Raw genomic sequence first — 26,660 nt, 5'->3', positions numbered from 1 at the left:
CTCACACCTGCACACACACACACACACACACACGTCTGTCCTCTGCGCTGTAATGTGTGTGTGAAAAGAAAATCAAATGAGAGGTCTGGGGAGTCGGTGGGTAACAGATGCAGAGGTGAAAAGAGGGAAATTCATCAAAAGGACAAAGCAATGACACGGACACAGCGGGGACGCCCAGAGACCACAGCAACCCCCAAAAAAAGCAAAACACCTGGACAACATCAAATCTAAATCATGACATTGACTCTTATTCAGTGACTTTGCACAGACACGCGAGTCTAAATGTAGCACTTAATGTCCATGTATTTAAGTTACTTTCTTAATATATGTTCCTGGTCTTACTGTGATCAATTTATGAAGGCGTGTTATATGAAGGTTTTTTGTTTGTCAGTGTAAAACTCGCCACTATGATGTAAGAGCATAGACTCGAGACTGGACGCCGTCTGACCTAGCAATCAAAAACACCCTAGCAACAGCACGTTGAATATATGCTAAAAATCACCGCGAGCGAAGACCGAAACCGCTCCATTCAGTCACACAGAGACACACAGAACATGCAGAGTTCGACTGAGTGGCTGCTGTCCAGAGCTTATCAATATGACATCATTCAGTCCTGTAGATGTTCACACACACTCAAAACACTTCAAATTTCATTTTTTTGTCCTTTCCCCTCCACTCCAGTTCCCTTTCCCTTCATGCAGAGCGGGACTAGTTCCTAGTCCCTGGCCCACGCATACCATGCCATCATCGCCATCTCCAACTACAGACTTCACATCAAATTCAAAGACTCCGTCATCAACGTAAGAGCAAAGAGCAGCGAGAGAGTTCAGCTCAGCCTCTGCTGCACCTCCTTTGATAGCCATCCAGCTGTTACAGTCTGTGTTTCTCTCGCCGAGGAGCTCGTCTCCTCTTATCCCACTCAAAAGAGCCGTTGTCTGGGCACGGTTTGATTTCTCTGATCTCAGCAGCCCTTGACCTCAGAGCTCTGGAGGTCTGAACACAGAGTGAGCTCATGTTGGCACACGAGCCTCTTTTCTTTTCACTCGCAGCCTCCCTGACGTCAAGCTTATAAACAGCTGTATTTTTCCTATTCTGTTTGCTGCTGTTAGTTAGCATAGCATGATCATAAATATTAATGAAATCATATAATATTTAAATGTACGTATGTTTGTCTGTGTGTATATATATATACACTATATGATTTATATAATATATAATAGATATAATATATATATATATATATATATATATATATATATATATATATATATATATAGCTCATATTCAAATATAATTTTTAAAACATTTTATATCACTGTGTACATGCATACTACATTATATATACCCCAATTTTTTATATATTTTTTACATGATGTATATTCAAATATATAATATTGTGCTTAAAATGTATATAGCTCTTATTCAAATATATTATTTTGAAGCATTTTATATCATTACTATATATATATATATCATATTCTAATTTTATATATATTTGCTTAAAATATATATAGATCATATTTAGATATTTAATTTTTAAAACTTAGACCATTGTGTGTACATGCATGCTATATTATATATAGATCTCATAATCTTTAATTATAATATTATATAATATTTAAATCTTTTTAAATATGTAAATAAATGTGTGTATATATAAATACACACACACACACACACACACATATATGTATATAATTAAGTTTTTTTATATTTATAATAATGTAATCAAACTATTAAATAAAAAATATAACAATATTTTAAAGTATTTAAATAAATATTTAAATATGTAAATATAGTGTCTTATTTAAAAATAAATATATGCCTCATATTTAAAATAATATTTTTTTTAAAGTTCTTATATACATATATATATTTATTTATTTATTTATTTATTACGTGAGTGATGATACGTTATGGCTAAAATCGGATGATCCTGCTGATATAGTTGAATACTGTAGTGATGATCAGTGAATCACGGATGTCCTTCAGTGTACAGAGGAAAGCCTCTTATCTCGTACATACGTGTGTGTTTTAACGCTGGCGTGACCTCGTCTGCTCTCTCTACTATTTCTGTGTCGCCTCAAATCATATCCATAATTAAACTCCTAAAGGATGGAACTTTGACCTGCTGTTTAATTTCGAACTTTGACCTGCTGTTTAATTTCGATGTTGGTTTGTTAAATCGTTTGCTAATGATACCAGTCCAACGACACACTGATCACGCTGATGATGAACAACTTCCTGATGATCGTCATGTCACTCTGACATCTCAACAGTGCAACGTGTTTAAAGGGATCTTATGTGTGTGACAGTCTTGTTATTGTAAAACAAAAACTGAAAGCAGTAAAAAAATATATTTTTGTTAATTGAAATAAAGCTGAAATGAAATAAATTAAATTTACATTTAATAAACAATAATAATAAAATACTAATCACAATAATATTGAAATTAAACAAATAAAATATACAAAAAAAATGAAATGAACTGAAATAAGTTTGTTATACTAAAACAAAAACAAAGCTAAACAGAAATATTAAAAACTAATAAAAACAACAAACAACAAAATTACTAAAACTAGAAATAAAATAAAAACTGGAAATATAAAAATAAAAGCTTTATAAATACTATAATAATGCATAAATAATAAAATAACACTGATGTTCAATGCCTGTCACTTTGACAAAATAAAAAATGTAATTTAAAATACTAATAAATGCTACAATAGTGTAGAAATAATAAAATAGTAACTTATAAATAAAAAAACAACACACATGTTACAAAATAAAATGAAAACAGAAAATATCAAAATAAAAGCACATTTAAAATATTCATAAATAGTTTATAAATAACAAAACAACACTGATGTTCAATGCATGTCACTGTTTGACAAAATACAATTAAAAGCTGATTTAAATATTCATAAATACGATACTAGTGTATAAATGATAGTAAAATAACACTCTGTGACATGAATAATACATGAGCTTTATTCTGATCACACAGACCTCCATTTTTTTTCTTGTTTTTACAAACTGAAATGATTTTCTCTCATAATCTGCTTTATGCTAAATTTAACGTTCCTTCAGCATGAGACGAATCTTAATGACGCTACCCAGAATCCCTTGCCCTCTGCACCCATCTGAATTACATCATCATGTGACCCTGAGATTTAAGGCTCTTTTTTTTAACAATCCTGGATCTTTTTGCTCTTCAGCAAAGATCTCTCTGTCTCTCTCTCTGTCTCTGTCTCTCTTTGTGTGTTTTTCATACCCTTCCATTCATGTCCTCCTCTTTGTTTGCTCGTTTTGCTGAGTCACGTTTTCATCTCCCTCTTTTTTTCCACCCTCTCTTCCTCTCGTCCTCTTCCTCATCCCTGTGTCGGTGTTGTAGATGAAACCTAGTGAGTACATTAATAACTCTGTGAGTAATCTGCACCCTCACCTCTGACCTCTTCATCCCTCCTTTTCATGTCTTTAATTTCCCCCGTTACTGTTTGGTTTGGTTTTCTCTGTTTCTCACATTAATGCAGTCTGGTGACATTAGGATTCAAGATATATAATATTATATCGCTATTATAATATATTTATATTATATTATAATATAGATATTATATTATATTATATTATATATATTATATATATATATATTATATATAATATATTAATTATATTATATTGATATATATATATAATCATATAATTAACAGGACAGGCAACATTAAAATTAACTATGAGCCCTGTTAATGCCTTTATAGATATATAAAAATATTTATGTTATTATTTATTATATAGTTTTATTATATATTATATCCTTGATTAAATTAACAAAAACTATATATATTATAGTTTGTCATTATATATATATATAGATATATATATATATATATATGATATATATCTAATATATATATATATATATATATATATATATATATAATTATAATTAACAGGACTTAAAAAGCTTAAGAAAAAATATTGCGCTATTAATGCCTTTTCATATCAACATTAAAATAATATATTATATATCTCTATATATATATCTATATCTATATAAAAATTACACTGTTTTATATTATGTAGAATATATTGATATATATTACATAATTAACAGAGCAGACCGTGTAACAATATATTTATAAAATGTGTATGAAGAACAGTTTAATTATATATTGTTTTATTTTATATTGATTTTGATATATATTATACAATTAACAAAATAGACAATATTAAAATCACTTAAGACTTGAACTATTGAGCCTATTAATGCCTTTTATGTATATTATAATATATTATGTTTAATATGATATTGTGTATAAAATATTGATATATATTCTATAATTAACAGGGACCTTGTTAAAATAACTTTTGAGAATTGATCACATACACTACACATTTTATACCCCACATTAAATTTAAAACTCTTACATTGTTGCAGGTCAGGAGATACATTTGTTACCTTTTTGCATGTTTTTTTAGTTTGAGGCTCATGATTGGTTGATGCAGTCATGTGATGAGGTCTTCTGCTCTCTGATTGGCTGATTGTGTGTGTGTTCAGGTTCCTCTGAGGCTGATTGAGAGCGTTGAGAGCAGATATGTTTCAGCTGCACATCATCTGCAAAGACTCCAAAGTAGTGAGGTAACACACACACACTCTCTCTCTCTCTCTCTCTCACTCAACAGAATAGATAATAGATCACACTCCTCACTGACTCTCCACACACACACACACCTCACAAACTCTCTCTCTCTCTCTAGTCACACTCACCACACACTCCTGACTCTCTCTACACACCCTCACACACACTCACTCACTCACTCACTCACATACACACACTCACTCACTCACTCACCACACCTCACACACTCTCTCTCTCTCACACCACACCACACACACACACACTCTCTCACTCTCTCTCTCATCTCTCTCTCTCTCTCTCTCTCTCTCTCACACACACACTCACTCACTCACTCACTCACTCACTGACTCTCTCTCACACACATACACACACTCACTGACTCTCTCACACACACTCTCTCTCTCTCTCACACACACACACACACTCACTGACTCTCTCTCACACACACACACACACACAACACACACACACACACACTCACTGACTCTCTCTCACACACACACTTACACACAACACACACACACTCACTGACTTCCTCACACACACACACACACACACACACACACACACACACACACACACTCACACACACACTCACTGACTCTCACACACACACACACACACACACACACAATAATATTACCTATTATTTTTTATTATTTAAATAATATTTAGACTTTAAGAAAATAAAATGAATGCTTTTTAATTAGACTTTTTTTATTTCAACTTTTGAGAACTCCTTTAATTAATATGCATATAATTTATAATAGGTTTTAATTACTTTTAGACAATATATTTAATGTGTTTAATAACTTTTGCATTTGTATCTCAAGAAGTTTGAGATTCAAAATGCATCAGTAGCCGTGTTGCTCAACGACTCAAATGATCAATATCGATCTGATTAACCTGATATTGTGCACAAATCATAATAGGAATAGGACATCAATAATCTCTAATGTACAACATTGTTTTTATGCATGACTTATGCTTCTTTAAAAAACACAACATCGCAACAACATTGAAAAAACAAAAAAATAATATACTACTAACTAATAAGAAATAAAAAAAAAAAGAAATTGCTTCTGTTGACATTAGTTAATGCACTGTGAACATGAACTATGAAAAAAGATGCCTTGTTGTTAGTTAACATGAGTTAAAGCTTAAACTGTTAGAGCTTATTGTGAAATAGAATTGTCTCAGTTTTCATTGTGCTTTTCCTAAATCCGTTGTAATCACTGTTGTTTTTTTGGCATCTGCTAAATGCATGAATGTGAATGTTTTGTGCGTCAGGTGTCATTTCTCGACGTTCAAGCAGTGTGAGGAGTGGCTGAAGCGCTTGAACGGAGCGATCGCACATCCGGCCCGTCTGGAGGAGCTGTTTGCGCTGGCGTATCACGCCTGGTGTTTGGGAGGAAACACGGATGATGAAGACCAGCACCTGCACCTGTGCAGACCAGGTACACACACACACACACACACACACCAAGCATCATATTTGATCACCAGGCTTTTATGGCTCATATATTTATGACCCTGGACCACAAAACCAGTCATAAGGGTCAATTTTTAGGATGCAGCAGGCTTCGTAGGGTTAAGCGCACATCCTGATCTCCTCATCTTCAGATGCTCTGTGTTCTCCAGAACTGCAGATTGATCCGTAGCGCTGTGTTTGTGTGTCTCAGGAGATCACGTGCGGCACAGGATGGAGGTGGAGGTGAAGCGGATGGGATTCGACATGCAGAACGCCTGGAGAGTGTCTGATATCAACAGCAACTACAAGTAAGATTGAATCTGTCTAAAATTGATTTCACTAATATACTGAAACCTGCTGAACAGCCAGAGCCAGAAATCAATGTTTCTTTTAGTATTTCACTTACTATTGATGGACTTTGCAACTTTGATTCTGTTGTTGAATTAACACTGAACTAAATTGAGCTGAATATTGTCTAGGGCTGCCTATGGAAAACATCATAATCATGGTTCTTTTGGTCAATATTGTATTAAAAAATAAAAAAAAGGTAATTGTGACTTTTTATCTCACAATTCCGAAAAAAAAAAAAAAAACATCAGAATTGCGAGTTTATATCACAATTAATTAATTATTTAATTTATTACATGGCAGAAACGGGCTTCCATAAATACTAGGTTTAACTAATACAACAAATAATTAAGATGTAAAGGAAATAAAGTCTGTGGCTGCTCGATTATGGAAAAAAATCATAATCACGGTTGTTTTGGCAAATATTGCAATCACCGTTATTTAACACGATTAGGAGTGGAGCTGATATCTGATATATAATATCAGATATAATTCTTATACAGTATCAAACATATATAAAATATATTTAGCTGGAAATAAGGTTTTAGGTACCAGTGAAATTTCACAATTCTTGATACCAGTTTTGAAACTAATACTAATGTAAACAATTATTGAACACAACAGAGAAAATTACAAACAAAACCAATAAAAATAATAATGCTTTAGGTTTTTCTTGTAAGTCTAACAGTATAATATTCAACTAACAGCCGATTACAGAAATTTGGCACAGTATTTGGCATGTTTTCTTAAACGTTGGAAGCTGAAATCAAAGGCAAAACTTAAATTTGGTTCAGCTGAATAATTGTTCATTGTCTTGTTTATTGCTGTGAAGCTGCTTTGAAACAGTCTGTTTTGTATAAATGTGTCTTAACTTGACTATTTTGAATCTTCATAACATCAGCAGACAGTGTTTTGCTGTAGGCGTAGGTCAAAGTAGAGCAAAAATTCATTAAGAGTGTGCAGTGTTTGTAACGGTGTGTGTTTGAGACGTGCTGTAGAGACAGATAATTAAAGCCAGCCAGAACCTGCTGCGCCGCATGAGTCACGTCAGACTCGAGAGTGTGTGTGTGTGTGTGTGTGTGTGTGTGTGTGCGGTCGCTCGGTCATCGAGGCTCACAGAGGACGTCAGAGTGTAACCGGACTGAGTTTGTGGTTTGAGGGAGAGACAGAGATGTGATTGATCTGAATATCAGAAAACGACTCTCTTTGTTGTTTCTGATGTGCAGATGCTTTCTTGGACGCCAGTTTAATGATCCAAAGGTTTTAGGTTCATTGGTTTGTGTTCGTGAATATAAAGCGCAAATATAAATAAAGTACAAAAATCTGATGGGATTTGTGCGCTTTGTATTAAATAACATAACAGACCTGTTATGATGTTAATATTATTCAAACAACAATAATGACAGGAAATCAAGAAAATAACTCACTCAAACAACTGGAAACATAAGCAGCGTTTACTTGAAAATATTTTGAAGCTACACGACATTGTTTTAATTTCACTTGGAAATTGTCAAATAATTATATTTTTTTTTGTAAAGAATTTTTCACAATTGTTTCAAAGAAACTAGAAAATCATGATATCAATGTTTTTATCTTAATATGTGTGTTCATTTAAAATTGAATAATTACTAGTATATTAATTTTTTTTTTAAAAACAATTTGTTTATTTTGTTTTAAAACTAAATTTTAATATATTGTTTTATTTATATATTTATATTGTTTACATGTTATGTGTTTTATAAATATATATATTATAATATATATATATATATATATATATATATATTATATATATATATAATATATATATATAATATGAAGGAGGTTATATAATTGCTCTATTTTTTACTTAATTTTTTTGTAAGAATATTATTAAATTATTGCATATGATTTTCTTTAATCATTGAAGTTTTATTATTATTATTTTATTACTTTATTACTTTATTAATTTCTATTATTCTACCATGCAAACAGCAAATACTGCAAAAAATAAAAAAAAAAAATACTAATAATATTTTAGTTATTTTAGTTTTTTATTTGTTTGAGCATAAAGGCATTTTTTAAATCTAAAAAAATCTATATTTTTGTTTAAATATCAGACTGAAGCACCTTATATTGCTGTGTTTATTAATATATTTGTTGTTAGAATATTGTTAAATTGCTGCGTATAATATTTTTACTGGTATTATGATATATGTTATTGTATTGTGTTATATTAGTTCCTAGTATGTTTTGCAATGACAAAACCCTTTGCTGCTGAAATTATGTTAAATAATAATAATTAATAAACAAAGTCAGCTTGAACGCTGGTTGTGTTTATGTCTGTGAGTTTCAGCGTCTAAACTCGTGTGGTTGTAGGTTGTGTTCGAGTTACCCACAGAAACTGCTGGTGCCCGTCTGGATCACAGATAAGGAGCTGGAGAGCGTGGCCTCCTTCAGGTCCTGGAAGAGGATTCCTGTGGTGGTGTACAGGTGAGAGAAGCAGCTCGTCTGGCTCCTGGCCTCCTGCACTCCTGACAGTGACTGATGGTCTGTGCTGTGTGTCCCGTCAGGCACCAGCGTAACGGGGCGGTCATCGCCCGCTGCAGTCAGCCGGAGATCAGCTGGTGGGGCTGGAGGAACACTGAGGACGAGTATCTGGTGACGTCTATAGCGAAGGCCAGTCAGCTGGACGCCGGGCCGCGGGCCTGCAGGACCAGAGGAGACGGACCGGACTCGTCCGACAGTGACTTCGGTAAGACAAAACTCAGACCAAGAACTTGATATTGTTTTACTTTGAAATGCATTAAATGCAAAAGCCCTCTATGACTTTATTAGCTAGACATCTCATTATTTGAGCGTGAAAACTTGTTTAGGCCACTATGAGGTCTGTATTTTTTATTACCAAAACTACTACTTTTCTAGATTATTTTTTTCCCCATTATAATTTTCATTAATTAAGTTATTAAACATTTAACACAAATGTTATTTTCATGGTCCTATGAAATCTGTTTTATTTATTTTTTACAGAATTACATTTTATTTTTTTCTAAAGCATTTTCCCCTTTTTTTGTATTTATTTGCTTCATTTAAATTTTTTATTTTAATTGCAATTTAAGATGTAAAAAAAAAAAAAAAAAAAAAATATATTTTTATTTTTTCCCCCAAATTTAGTTTATTCCATTTTAATTTTTCCACATTTCCATTTTATTTCCATTTTAATGGTTAAATTAAATTGTAGTTATCAAAAATCATATTGAATTAATTAATTAATTAATAGACCCCTTAAAAGTTTGTAAACATTGCAACGTCTCCGGGTGGGCGGGGCTTAGCTGGAGGCAAAAAGAGGCGCGGACGCAATATAGACAAGCGTAAACTAGCACGTTTTAGGAGGGATTTATTAAACATGGATGCAGAAGAAGGTTCGGAACTGTCCGAATATGTACAGTCACTGACTCTGCGGGACCGTGACAAAAAAAAAATAATAATAAAAAAAGTGGGAGTTAGCATACATTTATCAATTAATTCAGTTGATCACTCAGTTCACTGACCAAACTGGTTATCTGACCAAAATATAATGACGAGTGGATAACATTACAGTAGCCTAATGTATTTATTTATTTATTTTTAGCTAAGGCCTTGTGTAGTTCTTGTATCTTGTTCTCATTGGAAACATTTTAACCAGGTTTTGGATATTTCCTAGACAACATATGAATTACTTTCGGGGTGGTTTGGGGAATTTTGTCAAGGCTTATTGTCTAATGTAACCTATCGCTGGGCTAACTATGATTAGCAATGTGGATTATTTTAAGAGACCATTCAAAGGATGGCACACACATCTATCGCTGTATGTTTGTTTAACATTTAAGCTAGCTAGTGCGCTGAAGGTTGGCGACTTTTCACCTATAAAACATAAACTTGCTGATTTTTACTAGATAAAACCAACACACCAGTACATATGCATAGATTATTTTTACCTAATATGAAGTGTGTACTGCAAACACGAGCATTATTTATGATCGTCTCTGTCTAGTCTGTACGCCGTTATTGCATTCAACCACAATTGTCTTCTTGATTTCTGTGAAGGAATGTCGGCCGGGATCCGGTGAAACTTTAGTTTTGAACCAAAAGTGCTGTTCCTTCTATTCTGGCAGCCAAAAACACAACAAGACGACATTTTAAAGTCAAAACCTCAAGCTTTTAGCGCGCCTGCTATGAGTTCTTCCTTATGTTTTGCCACAAAATATATCTCTTAAATCACAATAACAAATTCTATTAATCAAAATATAAAATTTATGAAACTTAAACAATTTAGCAACTGATTAAATTATTTAAAATAGGAATTAAAATAATTCTTAGATCAAAAATAATTAATATAAAAAACACAGAACCGGTTCTTTTTAGTGAACTAGTTGAACAAGTTCATCAAATCGGACTAGAAACAGTTCACGGCTCCAGCATCACAGATCTACAAATCACAGTTCAGTCCAGTCACTAAACTGAGGAAACCATCCCAAAGACGGATGAGCCGCTGATATGTGCATGCGTGAAACGAACACTTGAATGAAGGAGCCACATGAAAGTTTTATGGTTTCTCGTTGTTTATGTAAAAAGATGAGCTGGTGACGAAAAGTGTATTCACTTTATATGCTTTAGACTTGTAAAACATCCACGTTTCACATCATCATTGAGTGCTTTAAATATAAGTTACATCATTGCATGATTAAGTTAATGAACTGGTGAATCAGTTATTTGAACCCGTTCATTGAAACGAACTGTCCGAAAGAATCAGTTCACAGAAAAGAATCAGATTTCCCCGTTTGCCAGAGGTTCTGCATTACAGGTAATAATGTTTTCTAAATAATATTTAGTCGCAATCGTTTTGCTTCGAAGCCGTGGATATTGATTTTGTGTTGCCTGATATTCTTTTTTTGACTCTTAAAGTGCATTAACAATTCTTTCATTACATTTTAAATAAGTTATTTTTGTTGTTTTATTTATTTTTTTTGTTTTTTAATAAGAACTAATGCATTAATTAAAAAAATGCATTGCATTAAAAATGCTTGTATTTTCAGGGCTTGCATTTTTGGGAGCTGAAACTCAACATATATAATTATATAACTATATTTAAGCTGTGAATATTTCAGTTGAAACCATTTCACACACGGTTTCATTATTAAAAATTAATTTATTAATATTTACCTTCCAGAGTTCATTTAGAAAATAATCAGTCAAAAAAAAAAAAAAAGAACAATAATAATATATAATCATATATAAATAAATTTTAACAGAGCCAAAATGAGCATCATTGCGAATTTAATGCATCAAAGTAATTTTCATGTAACCATTGGAAGCCTAAACCATAACTGAAAATCAAATTTGGTTAATAAATTAATATATTTATTGTGTATAATCAGTTTTTTGACTTGGCCCGCATCCACTAACAGTAGAATTTTGGATGAATAAACCTCACTTATATTCTACACAAAACACAGTTAATTAAATCATTCCGAGCAGGATGCTTCTGTTCTGATCTAATGATCATTTATCCTGCGTTTCATTACTTAATGCAGTCACTCTTATTAATGAAACGTGTTCCACTGAATGCAGGCGTGTCTGTTTTTGCTGATTCGTGACTCATCTTTAACTCTTGCGCTCAGTTTTGGCCGGCCTCTGTAAAGTCTTACTGGCTCAAGGTCGGGATGCCAGAAGTTTCTCGGCATTGATTTTCCAGCAGGACAGACTGAAGAATTATAACTCTCTTCTGATACTGGTTCCTGCAGTATGCCGCAGGGCTGGGATTGTGAAGACGTCACGATTCAAGACGCCTCAGAGCGTCATAATATCATAATTAGATCACGATTGAAGCTGCGCCAGATGAGCGGTTCACTTCACTTTTGTTAGTGTCTGTTTAGACAATCTGTGTGTATGGTGTAGTGATTGATTCGCCTTGAAATATTTAATGCATACTATTTTTGAGAGTATGCAGCAGGGTCAGAAATTAGCTTTTCCATTATGAAGCAATATTTGTATTTTTTATTTATTTTTTTTACTTTTGCAGCAATTTATTTTATAATTACCTTATTAAATGAATTTGTGTTGTCTTTAATGTCAAATTCCTAGGCCTCCAAGATTAGGAAGAGTTTGTTTCTTCATCAGATTTGGAGAAATGTAGCGTTACATCAGTGTCTCAGCAATGGATGCTCTGCAGTGAATGGGTGCCGTCAGAATGAGAGTCCAAACAGCTGATAAAAACATCACAATAATCCACAAGTAATCATCAGCACTCCATCTTGAGAAGACACAAGAAACAAATCCATCATCAAGACGTTTTTAACTAATATACGAGTCCGTAATAACACTTCCTCCAGTGAAAAAGTGTTCTGGTGTGAATCAGGAGAGAAATCTGCACAGATCAAGCACTGTTTAAACAGCTCTAAACAAATATGTGTCTGGATTTTGATGTGAGAGACAACAGCAAATGCACTTTTTCACTGGAGGAAGTGTTATTATGGATTATGGACTCGTGTTTTAGCAGGAAGCAATGGTTTGAAGTTAAAAACGTTTTAATAATGGATTGATTTCTTACAAACACACAGCTTTTGTCTTCTCAAGACATTAACTGATGGACTGGAGTGGTGTGGATTACTTGTGGATTATTGTGATGTTTTTATCAGCTGTTTGGACTCTCATTCTGACGGCACCCATTCACTGCAGAGCATCCATTGCTGAGACACTGATGTAATGCCCTCATTTTTGCCCCCTTATTTTAAATTTGGGGCTTTTTTGCTCATTCTGATGACACCAAGCCCACATTAATTTTCGACCGTGTTATGCAGTATGTTAGTCCTCTGTTCTAATCACATCGACTCTCTTTCCTCAGACTCATCTCTGACAGGTTGTCCCTCTCCTGATGCCAGCGGCGCGGCACAAAAATTACTGATTCTGGATGCGCGTTCTTACACCGCCGCCGTGGCGAATCGTGCCAAAGGAGGAGGCTGCGAGTGTGAAGGTGAGCGCCGCTGGACTCGTGTAGTCAGTCTCTGGATGTCGTTGAACATTATTGTTTGTTTGTTTGTTGGCTGAAGGCAGTCTTCTCTCTGGTTTGTGATTGTAGAGTACTATCCCAAATGTGAGGTGATGTTCATGGGCATGGCCAACATCCACTCCATCAGAAACAGCTTTCAGTCTCTCAGAGCCGTCTGCAGTCAGATCCCAGATCCTGGCAAGTAAGTCAGTCTCCATGCGTTCTGTGTGTGTGTGTGTGTGTGTGTGTGTGTGTACATAATATATTTTTATACTGTGTATAGTGTGTGTGTGTGTATATCTATATATTAGTGGTGTCAAAGGATTAATCGCATTCAAAATAAAAGTTTTTGTTTACATAATATATGTGTATACGGTGTATATTATGTATATATAAATACAAACACATGCATGTATATATTTAAGAAAAATGTTTGTATATTAAATATACTTATATATAACATAAAATATAAGAACATAAATATATAAAATTATATAAACAAAAACATTTACAAAATACCCACATGCATGTGTGTGTATTTATATATAAATAATAAATATACACAGTACACATACATATATTATGTAAACAAAAACTTTTATTTTGGATGCTATTAATCATTTCACAGCACTTTATATATATACACACAATATTTAAATATATAATAGAATTATATGTATATATTTAAATATTTTATGTTTTAAATCATTATTGTTTATTGCTTTTGATATTGGTATTTTGCCACCAATAAAATAAAGATTATTAATATTAATTATAGTAATATTAAAAATCAAATAAAATTATTTTTAATATTATTTTTATTTATTGTAAATCAATTTTCAGGGAAATCGACTTCAAAGTTTTGTGAATGAGACTAAATGAGAGATTATTTCCAGTGGGCTCTGGCTTGATTTGGATTGTTTTTTTTTTTTGTTTTTTGTTTTTTACACAATTAATCTCATATCAATATTTGCTAAGAAAAAGCCTCTAAATGAAGATAATTTAAAAACATTACATTATAGTGGCAAATCAGTAAAAAAAGGCATATTTGTATATTATATGGATATTTATATGTATTTATGTATACATATGTATTGTTTTTTTGTTTATGTATTTTGCATTTAAACATTAGCCGATCACAGTACACAGAAATTTTCACGGAAAGTAACTCTTCACTTGAGGCTTTTATGCATAATGCATTATTTATTTTTATATAAAATTGTAACCAAAGTGAAAACGCATTATAATCGCAGATTCCTTGTTACGTCTGAAATCGGTCGTTTGTCACGTGTTTTAATGCATTTCTAAAGGTGTAACAATAAAAAGATATGCATTATAACGGTGGTTACCATTATTAATGAGATCATACAATGCATTAAAAGGTGCATTAATATAATTTTAGAATGCATTCTATATAAAGGCTCAAGGTTAAGCGTTTCCTGATTTTCCAGCAAACACACACTTACGCAGTTATTTTCAGCTCTTCCTCCTCATGCAGTGTGTCTGTGGTGTAGCGTTCAGATGTTTGTAACCTGACTCGTGCGTGTGCTCTCTGCAGCTGGCTCTCGGCTCTGGAAAGCACCCGCTGGCTGCAGCACCTGTCCGTCATGCTGAAGGCGGCGTCTCTGGTGTGCTCTGCGGTGGAGCGAGAGGGACGGCCGGTGCTGGTGCACTGCTCAGACGGATGGGACCGGACGCCGCAGATCGTGGCCCTCGCAAAGATCCTTCTGGATCCCTTCTACAGGACCATAGAGGTAAACGTGAAGAAGAAGAGCCTCCTTGTGAATTAGTTTTCTCATGGGTTTGATTCGCAGGGAATGCATAAAAGCCAGACTTAATACCCACCTCAGACCCTAGTCAGGGTTATTATTGTTAACTGAAAACACATTTTCATTACTTGAAATAAAATAAATGTTAACTAAAATAAAATACTTATATCTTTATATATTATATTGTTAAAATTGTATCTTTTTTATTAAATATTTATATATTAAAAATGTCTATTATCTATAAAATATGAAATGTCTAGTTGCCAGGGCAACACTTCTCATTTTCATTTAGTTTGAGTTGAAATACTAAACAGGAAAAAAACTAAAACTACAAAAAAAAAAAAAAAAAAATTACACAGACAATTAAAAAAAAAAAACTATAAAATTACAAAAATAAAATGCATATTAAATTAAATAAAACAAAATATTTATATCTATATATAATTTATTAAGGCAACACTTCTCATTTTCATTTAGCTTTAGTTGAAGTACTAAAATAATAAACTAAATAAACTAAAACTAATAAATAAAAATGTATTATAAAGGCATATTTAAAAAAGACAAAAACGCACAATAAAATTATAAAATATATTAAAATTATAAAATATATAGTTTTAAAATATATTTTTACAATTATTTTTAAATTACACACAATAAAATTCTTAAAATAAATGCAATGTATATTATATTATGTATATTATAAATGTATTTATTAAAAAAATATATGTATGTGATTTATTAAATATTTAATACTCATTCATCTAGTTGGGAGGGCAACTCTTAAAAGTACTGAAATAATAAACTAAATAAATACTATAATTAATAAATAAAAAATTATAAATACTAAAAAATGACAAAAACGCACAACAAAATTACTAAAACTTTAACTAAAATTTAAGTGAAAGCAGGAAATATAAACAATCAAATTCAAGATATTAACAAAAACTATAACAGTATGTAAATTATACTAAAATAACAGACTTCCTGGAATCAAAGGCAGTTTATTTAACAGTGTAAATGCATTCATGTCATCTGTGAGCAGCATTAAACAGTCACACTTCAGATGCAGCTTGATTGTGTCGGCAGGGTTTTCAGGTGCTGGTGGAGACCGAGTGGCTGGATTACGGTCATAAGTTTGCGGACCGCTGCGGTCATCAGGAGAGCGGTGAGGATGTGAGTGAACAGTGTCCCGTGTTCCTGCAGTGGCTGGACTGTGTTCATCAGCTCCTCAAGCAGTTCCCCTGCCTCTTCGAGTTCAACGAGGCCTTTCTGGTGCGAAGCCTTTGCTTTCATTTATGTGTGTCCATATAACGTGTACGACTCTGTAAAAAGGAAACGCTTCATTATAACTATATCATTATGACTGATTTTTGATTTTTTTTTTTTTTTTTTTTTTAATGTTGGAGAATTTATATATAAAATAGTTTATTATATTATCAAAAAGTTTTTCGGCATTTTTCAATTTATTTATTTTTCTATTTTTTTTTTAAGCATAAAAAACATCAAATAATGTATTGTTTGCTTTACTTGCCCTAGAGATATTTTCAAAATTTATTTTTGCAAAATATTTCTAGGAATCAGTATTTTTATTAAACAAAATGCAATGTCTTTTTTTCATTTTTTTTTAATAAAGCATTAAATAATTATTAATAAAATATTAAAGAATGATTTTTTTTTTTGTAAAATATTTTTAAGTGAACAATAAAACATTGTCATTACTTGAAATAAAACAAATGGTAACTAAAATAAAATATTGATATCTTTACATACTGTATATTTTTATATGTATATATTATACTACATTGTTTACATTTTATATATTTTATTTATTTATTCAGTTATTAAATATTTGAATAAAAATATCTATCTATTGAAAATATCTATAAAATATGAAATATCTAGTTGCCAGGGCAACATTTCTCATTTTAATTTAGTTTTATTTGTATTTTAATTAAACAAAAAGCCAAAAAATCTTTTTATTATAAAGCATTAAATAATTTTATTTTAAATAATGTTTCAGTATTTGTCAGTATTTTTGTATTTTTTTTTTTTTTAAGAAGTATTTTCATAAAGCATTAAATGTTTTTATTAAACATTAAGTTTGCTTTATGTCAATAATTTAACTACATTTTTTTTTTTTAAATGTTTTTGAATGTTTTCAGAAACTGTCATTTTGTTTCAGTTACTGATCTTATGAATGTCTAAGGCAAACAAATTTGAGTTATACTTCCTTTTTTGATATAATTGTTCCATAACTTGCGCCTCGACATTTAAATGCCCCTGTATAGTATATTTTTTAACAATTTAACTCCTAAATCTGAGATAAATGGAGTAATTCTATCCCTCACTGTTACACAGTTGCCATCTCAGTCACTGAAGCTCTGTGGCACTGCATTGACGGAAGCGAGTTCATATAGTCTGCTGTAGATCTCGTCCAGATGTTGATGCTGATGAGTTTATTGTGTTGTTCATGCAGGTGAAGCTGGTTCAGCACACGTACTCCTGTCTGTACGGCACCTTCCTGTGCAATAACGCGAAAGAGCGCGAGGCCCGTAACGTGTATAAACGCACCTGCTCCGTCTGGTCGCTCCTGCGAAACGGAAACAAGAACTTCCAGAACTTCCTCTACATCCCCTGCCATGACACGGTCAGCACACACACAGTTACTACACAACCAGAGCGCACACGCTTTTGATTGTTTCAGAGAGGATTCATGCTGCGTTCACATCTTCATAATACAGACTCTAAAAAACAGGGTCGCTTTATTTAAAGGTCCAGTTCTCGCCATTAACAAACAATCAACTATGACTTTCCCTCAATAAACACCTGATTACTGCTTATTAATAATTGGTAGGTACAGTAGTTGTTAAGTTTAGGTATTGGGAAGGATTCGGGATGTAGAATATGGTCATGCACAATAACTCCATGATAATAAACAGCCAATATGTTAATAATACGCATGCTAATTAGTAACTAGTTAATAGTGAGAATTGGACCCTGTACTAAAGTGTTACCCAAAACAGTTTTAGCCAATAAGGTGTTTTAGAGCTTGACAAAAACTATTTATATTTACTATAGAAATTTCCATAACTTTTTAAGATTTAGTTAATATCTGTGTCTTTTCCAGATTGGAAATTGCGATTTTAAAGTTCACAGATATTGAAATGTTTTCTGTGACTGTGAGAATCCTCTTGTTCTCATCTGTTGTGCTTTATTTATGTAATTCTTATTAAATACAATATTATTTATAGATACCATTATAGTTTCTACTAATATTTTTTATTAGGTTTACATAGTTTTTTTTTTTAATTTTCTGTTTTAATTTTTGTTAAAGTTTTAGCAATTTTTATTAATTTTTATTAGGTTTTTTTTATGCCTATACAGCTTTTATTAATTTTTATTTCAGTTTTAGTACTTTTTACATATTTTATGCACAGTAAATCACGTTAAACTAAATTAAAATGAGAAAACTTGCCTTGGCAGCTAGATGAAATAAAATAAAATGTAATATTTTTATGTCAAGTTAACTATAATAAATGCTAAATGTGCTATAGTTATTCTAACTACATACGACTAACGTCTAAACACAATTACTTTCAACAAGATTCATGCACATTTTGATTAATAATAAGCTTTCAACTAGAGACTCAATTAACAAAAACAGTTTATGTCTACTAGAGAAGTGTCCATAACTTCTGAAGGTTTTGTTTATTTCTGTGTGTCTTCCAGACTGGAAATCACTATTTTAAATTTGACAGATACTTTAAGGTTTTCAGTGCCTGTGAGAACCTCATTTATTGTGATTTATTTATTGGGTGGTTTGATGCAGATGTTGTGGTGATGTTGGCAGGTTTTGCAGCCGGTCTGTCACACGCGAGCGCTGCAGCTGTGGACAGCTGTGTATCTGCCGTCGTCCTCGCCGTGCACCGCGGCTGAAGATGCAGTGGAGCTCTACCTGAGCCCTTCGGCCGGAGGAGAGGAGTTCAGCTCGCGCTCCCTCGACAGGTGACTGCTCACATTCACGTCATTACGGTGCTCAAAATGCTTTGTCGCATATTGCTTCACTAAATCTTTATTTGGCCACATTCCAAACAGCTTTCCCGAAAGTAATACTGTGATGTATTTCCTTCTCTACAATCAGATTCCAGCACACTTGAGGCCAGTACATTTCAGATTGCAGGACTTTTTCCTGCTGATTTTACTTGCCCTTAATGATTTTTTTTAAGTGTCAATATTTTTATTAAACAAAAATCAAAGGATTGTTGTAAAGCATTAAATATTTTTTTATAAAACATTAAATAATGTTTTATTTTTAATTAAATAAAACATTAAGTGTGCTGTACTTGCCCAGACGACGTTTTCATTTTTTTAAGCCAAATATTTCTTAACCGTCAGAATTTTTATTAAACAAAAATAAAGTATTTTTTATAAAGCATTAAATACATTTTAAATAAAACATTAAATACTATAACTTTTTTTCTTTTTATAAAACATTAAGTTTGCTTTACTTGCCCTGGTGACATTTTCAGTGTTTTTCCTTCGCACAATATTTTTAAGTGTCAATATTTTTAGTAAGCAAAGTACTTTTTATAAAGCATTAAATAGTCTTTTTTTTTTATCAGTAAATAATGTTTAATTTTTTTAAAAAACATTGGTTGCTTTACTTGCTCTGGTGACATTTATATTTTTTTTTCTTTAGAAAAAATATTTTTGTGTCAGTATTTTAATTAAAACAAAATATTTTTATAGGACATAAAAATATTTTTAGAGAACATAATGTTCTATTTTTATTAAAAAATAATTTTGCTTTAATTGCTCTGGTGAAGTTTTCATTTTTTTAAGCCAAACATTCAGTAATGTTTCATTTTTATAAAACCTTAAGCTTGCTTTGCTTGCTTTGGTGACATTTGACATTTTCATTTTTTTTTTTTTTTACAAAATATTTGTAAAGTGTAAGTATTGTTATACAAAAAGTATTGTTTTAAATAATAATAATAAAAAATATTACATTTGCTTTACTTGCCCTTGTTTGTAAAATATTTTAACTCTCACTGTTTATTAAACAAAAAGCAAAGTATTTAGAAAAGCAACACTTATTGATATTAAATATAAACCTTGTTTATAAAAATGTTATTTTTTATAAACCCATATACTTGCATGTATAGGTTCTGAACTGAGATGTTTTGTGTTCAGATTCTGCCCTCTTGTGGTGAACTGAACAAAAACATAAAAACATATGATTAAATCTCATTTTATTTCACTCAGGCTCCCCAAAACACGGTCCATGGACAACTTGGTGTCTGCTTGTGAGAACGGCGTGACGCTCACCCGCACCTCGAGTGACCCCAACCTGAACAAGCACTGCCAGGAGGGACGTCCGGCGCTGGAGTCCAACCAACCCGCGGTCATCCAGAGCGACGCTTCGCCCGAGGACCCACCGCTCGCCGGATCCATCAGCGCTGAGCCGACGTCTGACGAAGAGAGTTCTTCAATAACTCATGAGGACGATTTGAGGGCGGAGCCTTGTTTGACAACCCAGCCTCCGTCGTATTTGCCCCACCCCTTAGCAGTGGATCAAGCCCCGCCCCTTCCGGTTATAAACCAAGCTCCGCCTCAAATCCCAATTTGTTTACTGCAGGAAGTCAGGACTGCAGAAAACACGACTCCACCTCCTCTTTGTAACGGGTTTGAAAACGCTAGCGGATCTGTGAGCTCTGAAGCGATCGCGCCATTGGAGGCATCAGTGGAGACGCTAACGGAGCAAAGCGCGGTCCCTGCTTCTGGGAAAGCCAGTGCCGTCGAATCGCACCTTCCTTTTGAAGCGCAATTACGAAACGGCGAACTGGTTCCCGCGAGAGAACGTCCACCACCCGCCGACTACGCCAAAGCAGCACGGCGTTTGATTTCCCAAAGCCAGCTGACGGAGCTATCGCTGCTCGGTTCCCAGTGGGACAGCGTCCAAGGCCTGGTGCAGTCGGCCTGCGGCGGCGCCATCCAACACGGCAGCTATCACAGCCGCCGCCTGGCGAACAAGCTCCTCCGCGCCCACACCGGAAGCGCTAACGGCGGGCCGTGCTGCCCTCGTCGAGACCCTCTGCGCGCTCCTGGGAGCCCCATCCAGTCCGGCTGGTTCTCTGCGGTGAGGAACTCCAGCTACGCCGCGCTTTGTTCCTCGGCCGCGTCTTCGCTAGCAATGGGGCCGTCCTTCCGGCAGCTTCTTCTGCCCCATTCCTCGCCGTCCTCCGGCGGCTCTCCGGCTCCGGCGCACCTGGACGACGACGGCCTGCCGGTGGCGGTGGACGCGGTGCAGCAGCGGCTGTGGCAGATCGAGGCCAGTTACAAACAGGAAGTGGAGGTGCTGAGGCGGCAGGTTCGACAGCTGCAGCTCAAACTGGAGAGCAAGCAGTTCTGCACACCGCCCTCCGAACCCGACGTCGACTACGAGGACGATATCGTGAGTTTACGTTCATGGTCACCTTAAAGAATCCTAAATTCAGTTTGATCAAATTTAAGAACATAAATATGTAACAGAACCATGATACGGCCTACTGTGATTATTAAACTTCAGGAGGCTTAATTTTTTACTTTCATTTCATTCAACTTTCATTTTTTATGTTTAATCAATCATTTTTAAAATTTTTGCTATTTTTATATATATATAATGTTTTAAAAACATTAAAAAAAATATTAAAAACGTAAAAATTATATATTTATGAAGTTATTGTAATTGTTACATTTTTGCAAAAAATATTAATATAAATAAACACATATATATATAAGTTTCAAAAACATTAAAAAAAGTTATCAGAAAGTAAGAGTATTTATTTATTTGGAATAAAAAAACTCTTTAAATCACAAATTCTCTCACAAATTAAAAAAAAAAAAAAAAAAAAAAAAAAGTAAAAACGTCCATATCATGGAATATTATTATAATTTATTTCCATTTAAATGTATTTTAAAATGTAATTAATAGCTTTTCTATCACAGGAATAAATTGCATTGTTCAAATAGAAAGCAGTTCTTTTAAATTGCAATAATATTTAATTTAATTTATTATTTAATATTTAATAATACTACTGTTTTTACAGTATTTTGATACTACTGTATATTACAAATGCAGCTTTGGAAAGCAATTTGCAACAATCATAATTATTCCAAACTTTTTAACTAAAACATATTTAATTTTTTTGATATTATGATATTGTGCATTTTATTTGTGCAAGTCATAAAGGTCTTACATTTTGATTTTAAAAGCTCCCTCATTTACTCGTGCATTTTTAAATCGCAGCACATGTAACTTTTCTTCAGAAATCATTACCATATGAATCATTTACTCTGCATGACTACATCAAACATATACTCTGTGGATTGCAGCACAGGGATGTTTTGGGCAGAATGAGTGTTTGTTTGATTGACTATAAATGCGATCTTGTCCCTCCAGACGTGTCTGCGTGAGTCGGACGGCAGTGACGAGGAAGACTCTCTGTCCAATCACAGCGAGGATGGCTTCAGCGAGGGCAGCTGGGACCGTGTGGAGAGGAAGGACACAGAGGTCAGTCAGTGTCTCTGATGCTGCACAGTTGAGCTGCTGGTCGTAGAGAGTTTAACCAGCTTGTTTGTGGACGCACAGGTCACCAGATGGGTGCCGGATCACATGGCTTCTCACTGCTTCAGCTGAGCTGCGACTTGTGAGTTCCTGCGTCTATGCCAATCATTTTGAGACAGAGTGCGGCCCGTTTACAGCACTGTAGACATACATCAGTTCAATATCACTTCATTTTGAGACTTTATTTTTATTTATTTTTTTCAGTGATTCCTAAGACATTTTCCCTCTTGAGATTTTAAATAATATTTAAAAATGTAAATGAATTTCACAACAGTTGATTTATTACAAATAATTAAGACACCCAATGTCATCATGTGTGTTTTTAAGATCGAAATTCACACATTATTTCAACAAAACACAAATCAGAAAACAAATAAATACATGATTTCAACAAAAAAACAATCAAAAAACTCCAAATTATTTCTATTGAATAAAAACATTACCCAACAATTCCCCATTCGATTAATTTGTATATTTTCTCTGATTAAATATTGGATTTATAGTTGAATCTGACTGGTTGACATTTTATAGAATATTTGGTTTATAGAAGGTGTTGTTTTTTAATATTATATATGTATTTTAGAATTACTAATACTACGAATTAGCTTTTATTTTGTTTTTGATTTAGGCTTTAATTTTTTTATGAGCTTTTGTCATTTTTCATATTTTTCTTTTTTCCATTATTTTCTCTTTTTTTCAATTTATTTATTTGTTTTATTTTTATTGTTTTATTTAGGTTTTTTTTTAACTTTTTTTTTTATATTTCAGCTTTATTTTAATTACCAAAAACTATAGAAATTAATTATTGTTTAAATTGAAAACAATTAATAAAATTTGTATATTATTTTTTTGTAACAAGAAACAAAGCTATTACAATTTATAACTTTTTGTTTTATATTTTCAGTTTTATTAGCTGTTATAGCTTTTAGTTTTATATTTTCAGTTTTCATTTAAATTTTAATTTAGGTTTTAGTCATTTTATTATGTGCTTTTGTCATTTTTGTAATATTTCTATTTAGCTTTAATTTATTTTTATTTCAGTTTTATTTTGTAGTTTAAAGATTTCAACTTAAATCAATGCAACATTTATATTTTTCTTATATTTGTAAGTTTAATTTAGTTTTTCAGTAGATTTATTCAGTTATTGAAAATGTAGCAATATTTTTTGTTTTAGTTAACAATAACAATACTATTTAGAGTGGAAGTGATGGATTAATTAATATTAGATTGGTTGGTTGTTTTACAGAATATTTGAATTATTAGACTTTTAGATTAATATGTGATTGGTTGGTTGTTTTACAGAATATTTGATTTATTGGACTGATTAGAGCTTTTATTTTTAGAATTATGTATGTACTACTATAGCATTATTAATATTTTGAATTGGCTTTTATTTTTACATTTTCGGTTTTCATTTTGGTTTAGGTTTTAGTAATTTTTTTGCTTTTGTGACTACTTTTTACAAATATGTCTTTTTAACTTTTCTATTTCTATTAACTTAATTTTTATTTCAGGAAAGGAAACCTTTCTAATTTGTAACTTAAGTTTTTCCCTTTTTTACTATTTTAGAATTATTAATACTACAAATTAGCTTTTATTTTTATTTTATTTTTTTTAGGTTTTCAAATTTTAAAATTATATATATATATATACATTTTACATTACATCACTAAATTTAATAACTTCTAATTTTTTACTTTTGGTACTATTTTAGAATTATTAATACTATGAATTAAGATACGGAAAATTAGCTTTCTATTTTGATTTAGATTTTAAAACCTACTTTAAAAAATATTACACATTTTATTTAAGGAAAGGAAAACATTTTTACTTTTTTTTTTTTTTTTACTATTTTAGAATTTAAAAAAATATTAAATTTAGAATACTGTGAATTATCTTTTATTTTATTTAGATTTTAAAACCTAATTAAAAAAAAAAAAAAGTAATATTATATATAATCTATATATATAATACTAAGGAATATATAGCTATATATATATACCTTTCATGAAGGAAACATTTCTAATTTTGTAACTTAAGTTTTTCCTTTTTTTACTATTTTAGAATTATTAATACTACAAATAATCTTTTATTTTTATTTAGATTTTAAAACCTAATTTTATGTAACTTTTACGTTTTTCCTTTTTTTACCATTTTAGAATTATTAATGCTACAAATTAGCTTTTATTTTTCTAATATTTTTATTTAGGTTTAAAAATTTTAAAATCTAATTTTATTTTATTTAGATTTTAATAAGACCTAATTTAAACAAATATTTTAAAAAATTATTTCATGAAGGAAACATTTCTAAGTTTGTAACTTAAGTTTTTCCTTTTTTTTTTACTATTTTAGAATTATTAATACTACGAATAAGCTTTTATTTTAACCCCTTAACTGTCACCGTCCCCACCTGGGGACGCTTGGGCGCTTCTTTTTGTTGTCCTTTTTCTCTAATAAAATCTTTTAGTAATCATCATAAATTATATATCATGTTGAAAGCTTAGAAGCCCGAAGATTCATCCTGTGAAAACCATTTTGAAAAATCGGACATTGCGTTAACCATGGTAAATAGTATTTTAAAATCTTATGGCGGTCTACTCCCCCTTAGTGGGCGTTGGCAAGTGTGCAGTATTACAAAATGCTTACGGTCTTTTAAGAATCAAAACCTTTTATAATCGTGGCAACAAAGGTTATCATTGGAAAGGTCTGAGTCCATCCAGGATTCCATATTTGGTGGTTATTTTGAGTATTGAGTAAAATATACAGAAAAAGAGTTTTGATGGCTCCCAGTGGCTGTAATAAAAAGAGTTTTGATGGCTCCCAGTGGCTGTTTGTGGTATGACGCCCTAAATAAACTCTCCACGGGAACCCACAATTTTTTTCACATATCAGTCATCTTCAAACTTTGGACACATACACTTATTTAGACACACAAGGCTTTAATTTTATACCAATTGAGCGATGAGTAAAACCTGTTATGTAAAATATTTTAATAAATAAAATAAAATAAAAATAATAGGCCAGCGCATTTTTATTTACATAACATTTAAAACTTCTATAACTTGTTGATACTTTTTAATTTTTTGAAAAAAATGTCCAGAACACAATATTTGCCCAAAATCTGCTAATTTTCTTCTTTAAAAAGAGACCAACCTTAGGTCTATATTCCAAAGGTGTTTCATAAAATACAACAATTTAAGTTTGGATAGTGCACTTTAATGCCTATTTAAAAAATGGGGGCTGACAGTTAAGGGGTTAAGCTTTTATTTTTATTTAGGTTTTAATATTTTAAAACCTAATTTTAAAAATATTTACATTATTTCAGGAAACATTTCTAATTTTGTAACTTTTACATTTTGCCTTTTTTTCAGCTTTATTTCAATGATGGAAAATGATTAGCCGTGTAGTTTTAGTTAAGACTCTTCATAGTGCATGTGATGGTTCAGTTTGTTGGTTTATTGTAGTCACATATAGTTTATAGTTGATCTGACCGAAGATGTGATTGATTCTCGTAGGAACTGTGGGAACGTGTTTTGTAAGGACTGCTGTCACCTGAAGCTGCCGATCCCTGACCAGCAGCTGTACGACCCGGTTCTGGTGTGCAACACCTGCCACGACCTGCTGCTGGAGTCCCGCACGCGAGAGCTGCGCTCGCAACAGCTGGAGAAAGCCATCGCCACCGCCTCCAGCTGAGACGGCCGATCACAGCGCGCCACACACGCCGGCGTCCAATCAGACGGCTGTCTTTTAGAGCAAGAGCCGCTCTCTGCCTCCTTCCCCCGGCAGCCGCGAGACGAGGCGCTCTGAGACTGATCCACAC

The 26,660-nt window shown here is 32.5% G+C and overlaps 1 protein-coding gene across 1 annotated transcript; it reads left to right on the top strand.

Moving 5' to 3' along the window:
- Nucleotides 1-735: 735 nt before the first annotated feature.
- LOC109078745 (myotubularin-related protein 4-like) lies at nucleotides 736-22,933 on the top strand. The gene is made up of 15 exons (XM_042757269.1): nucleotides 736-800; nucleotides 4,559-4,639; nucleotides 5,931-6,097; nucleotides 6,323-6,419; nucleotides 8,818-8,931; nucleotides 9,012-9,193; nucleotides 13,322-13,450; nucleotides 13,556-13,667; nucleotides 15,024-15,219; nucleotides 16,321-16,506; nucleotides 17,711-17,881; nucleotides 19,085-19,239; nucleotides 20,500-21,688; nucleotides 22,676-22,786; nucleotides 22,865-22,933. Exons 2-15 carry the CDS (start codon nucleotides 4,596-4,598, stop codon nucleotides 22,910-22,912), a joined length of 2,901 nt encoding a protein of 966 aa, XP_042613203.1. The 5' UTR covers nucleotides 736-800; nucleotides 4,559-4,595; the 3' UTR covers nucleotides 22,913-22,933.
- The last annotated feature ends 3,727 nt before the right edge of the window (nucleotides 22,934-26,660 follow it).

Source organism: Cyprinus carpio, chromosome A5, assembly GCF_018340385.1.
Source record: "Cyprinus carpio isolate SPL01 chromosome A5, ASM1834038v1, whole genome shotgun sequence".
In the NCBI taxonomy this organism is placed as follows: domain Eukaryota; kingdom Metazoa; phylum Chordata; class Actinopteri; order Cypriniformes; family Cyprinidae; genus Cyprinus; species Cyprinus carpio.
This window is presented reverse-complemented; position numbering and strand designations above follow the sequence as displayed.

Coding starts and splice junctions, on each gene's coding strand:
- LOC109078745 (XM_042757269.1), top strand. CDS start 4,596: ATGTTTCAGCTGCACATCATCTGCAAAGACTCCAAAGTAGTGAG. Junction 6,420..8,817: donor GATATCAACAGCAACTACAA/GTAAGATTGAAT, acceptor GTGTGGTTGTAG/GTTGTGTTCGAGTTACCCAC. Junction 17,882..19,084: donor ACATCCCCTGCCATGACACG/GTCAGCACACAC, acceptor TGATGTTGGCAG/GTTTTGCAGCCGGTCTGTCA.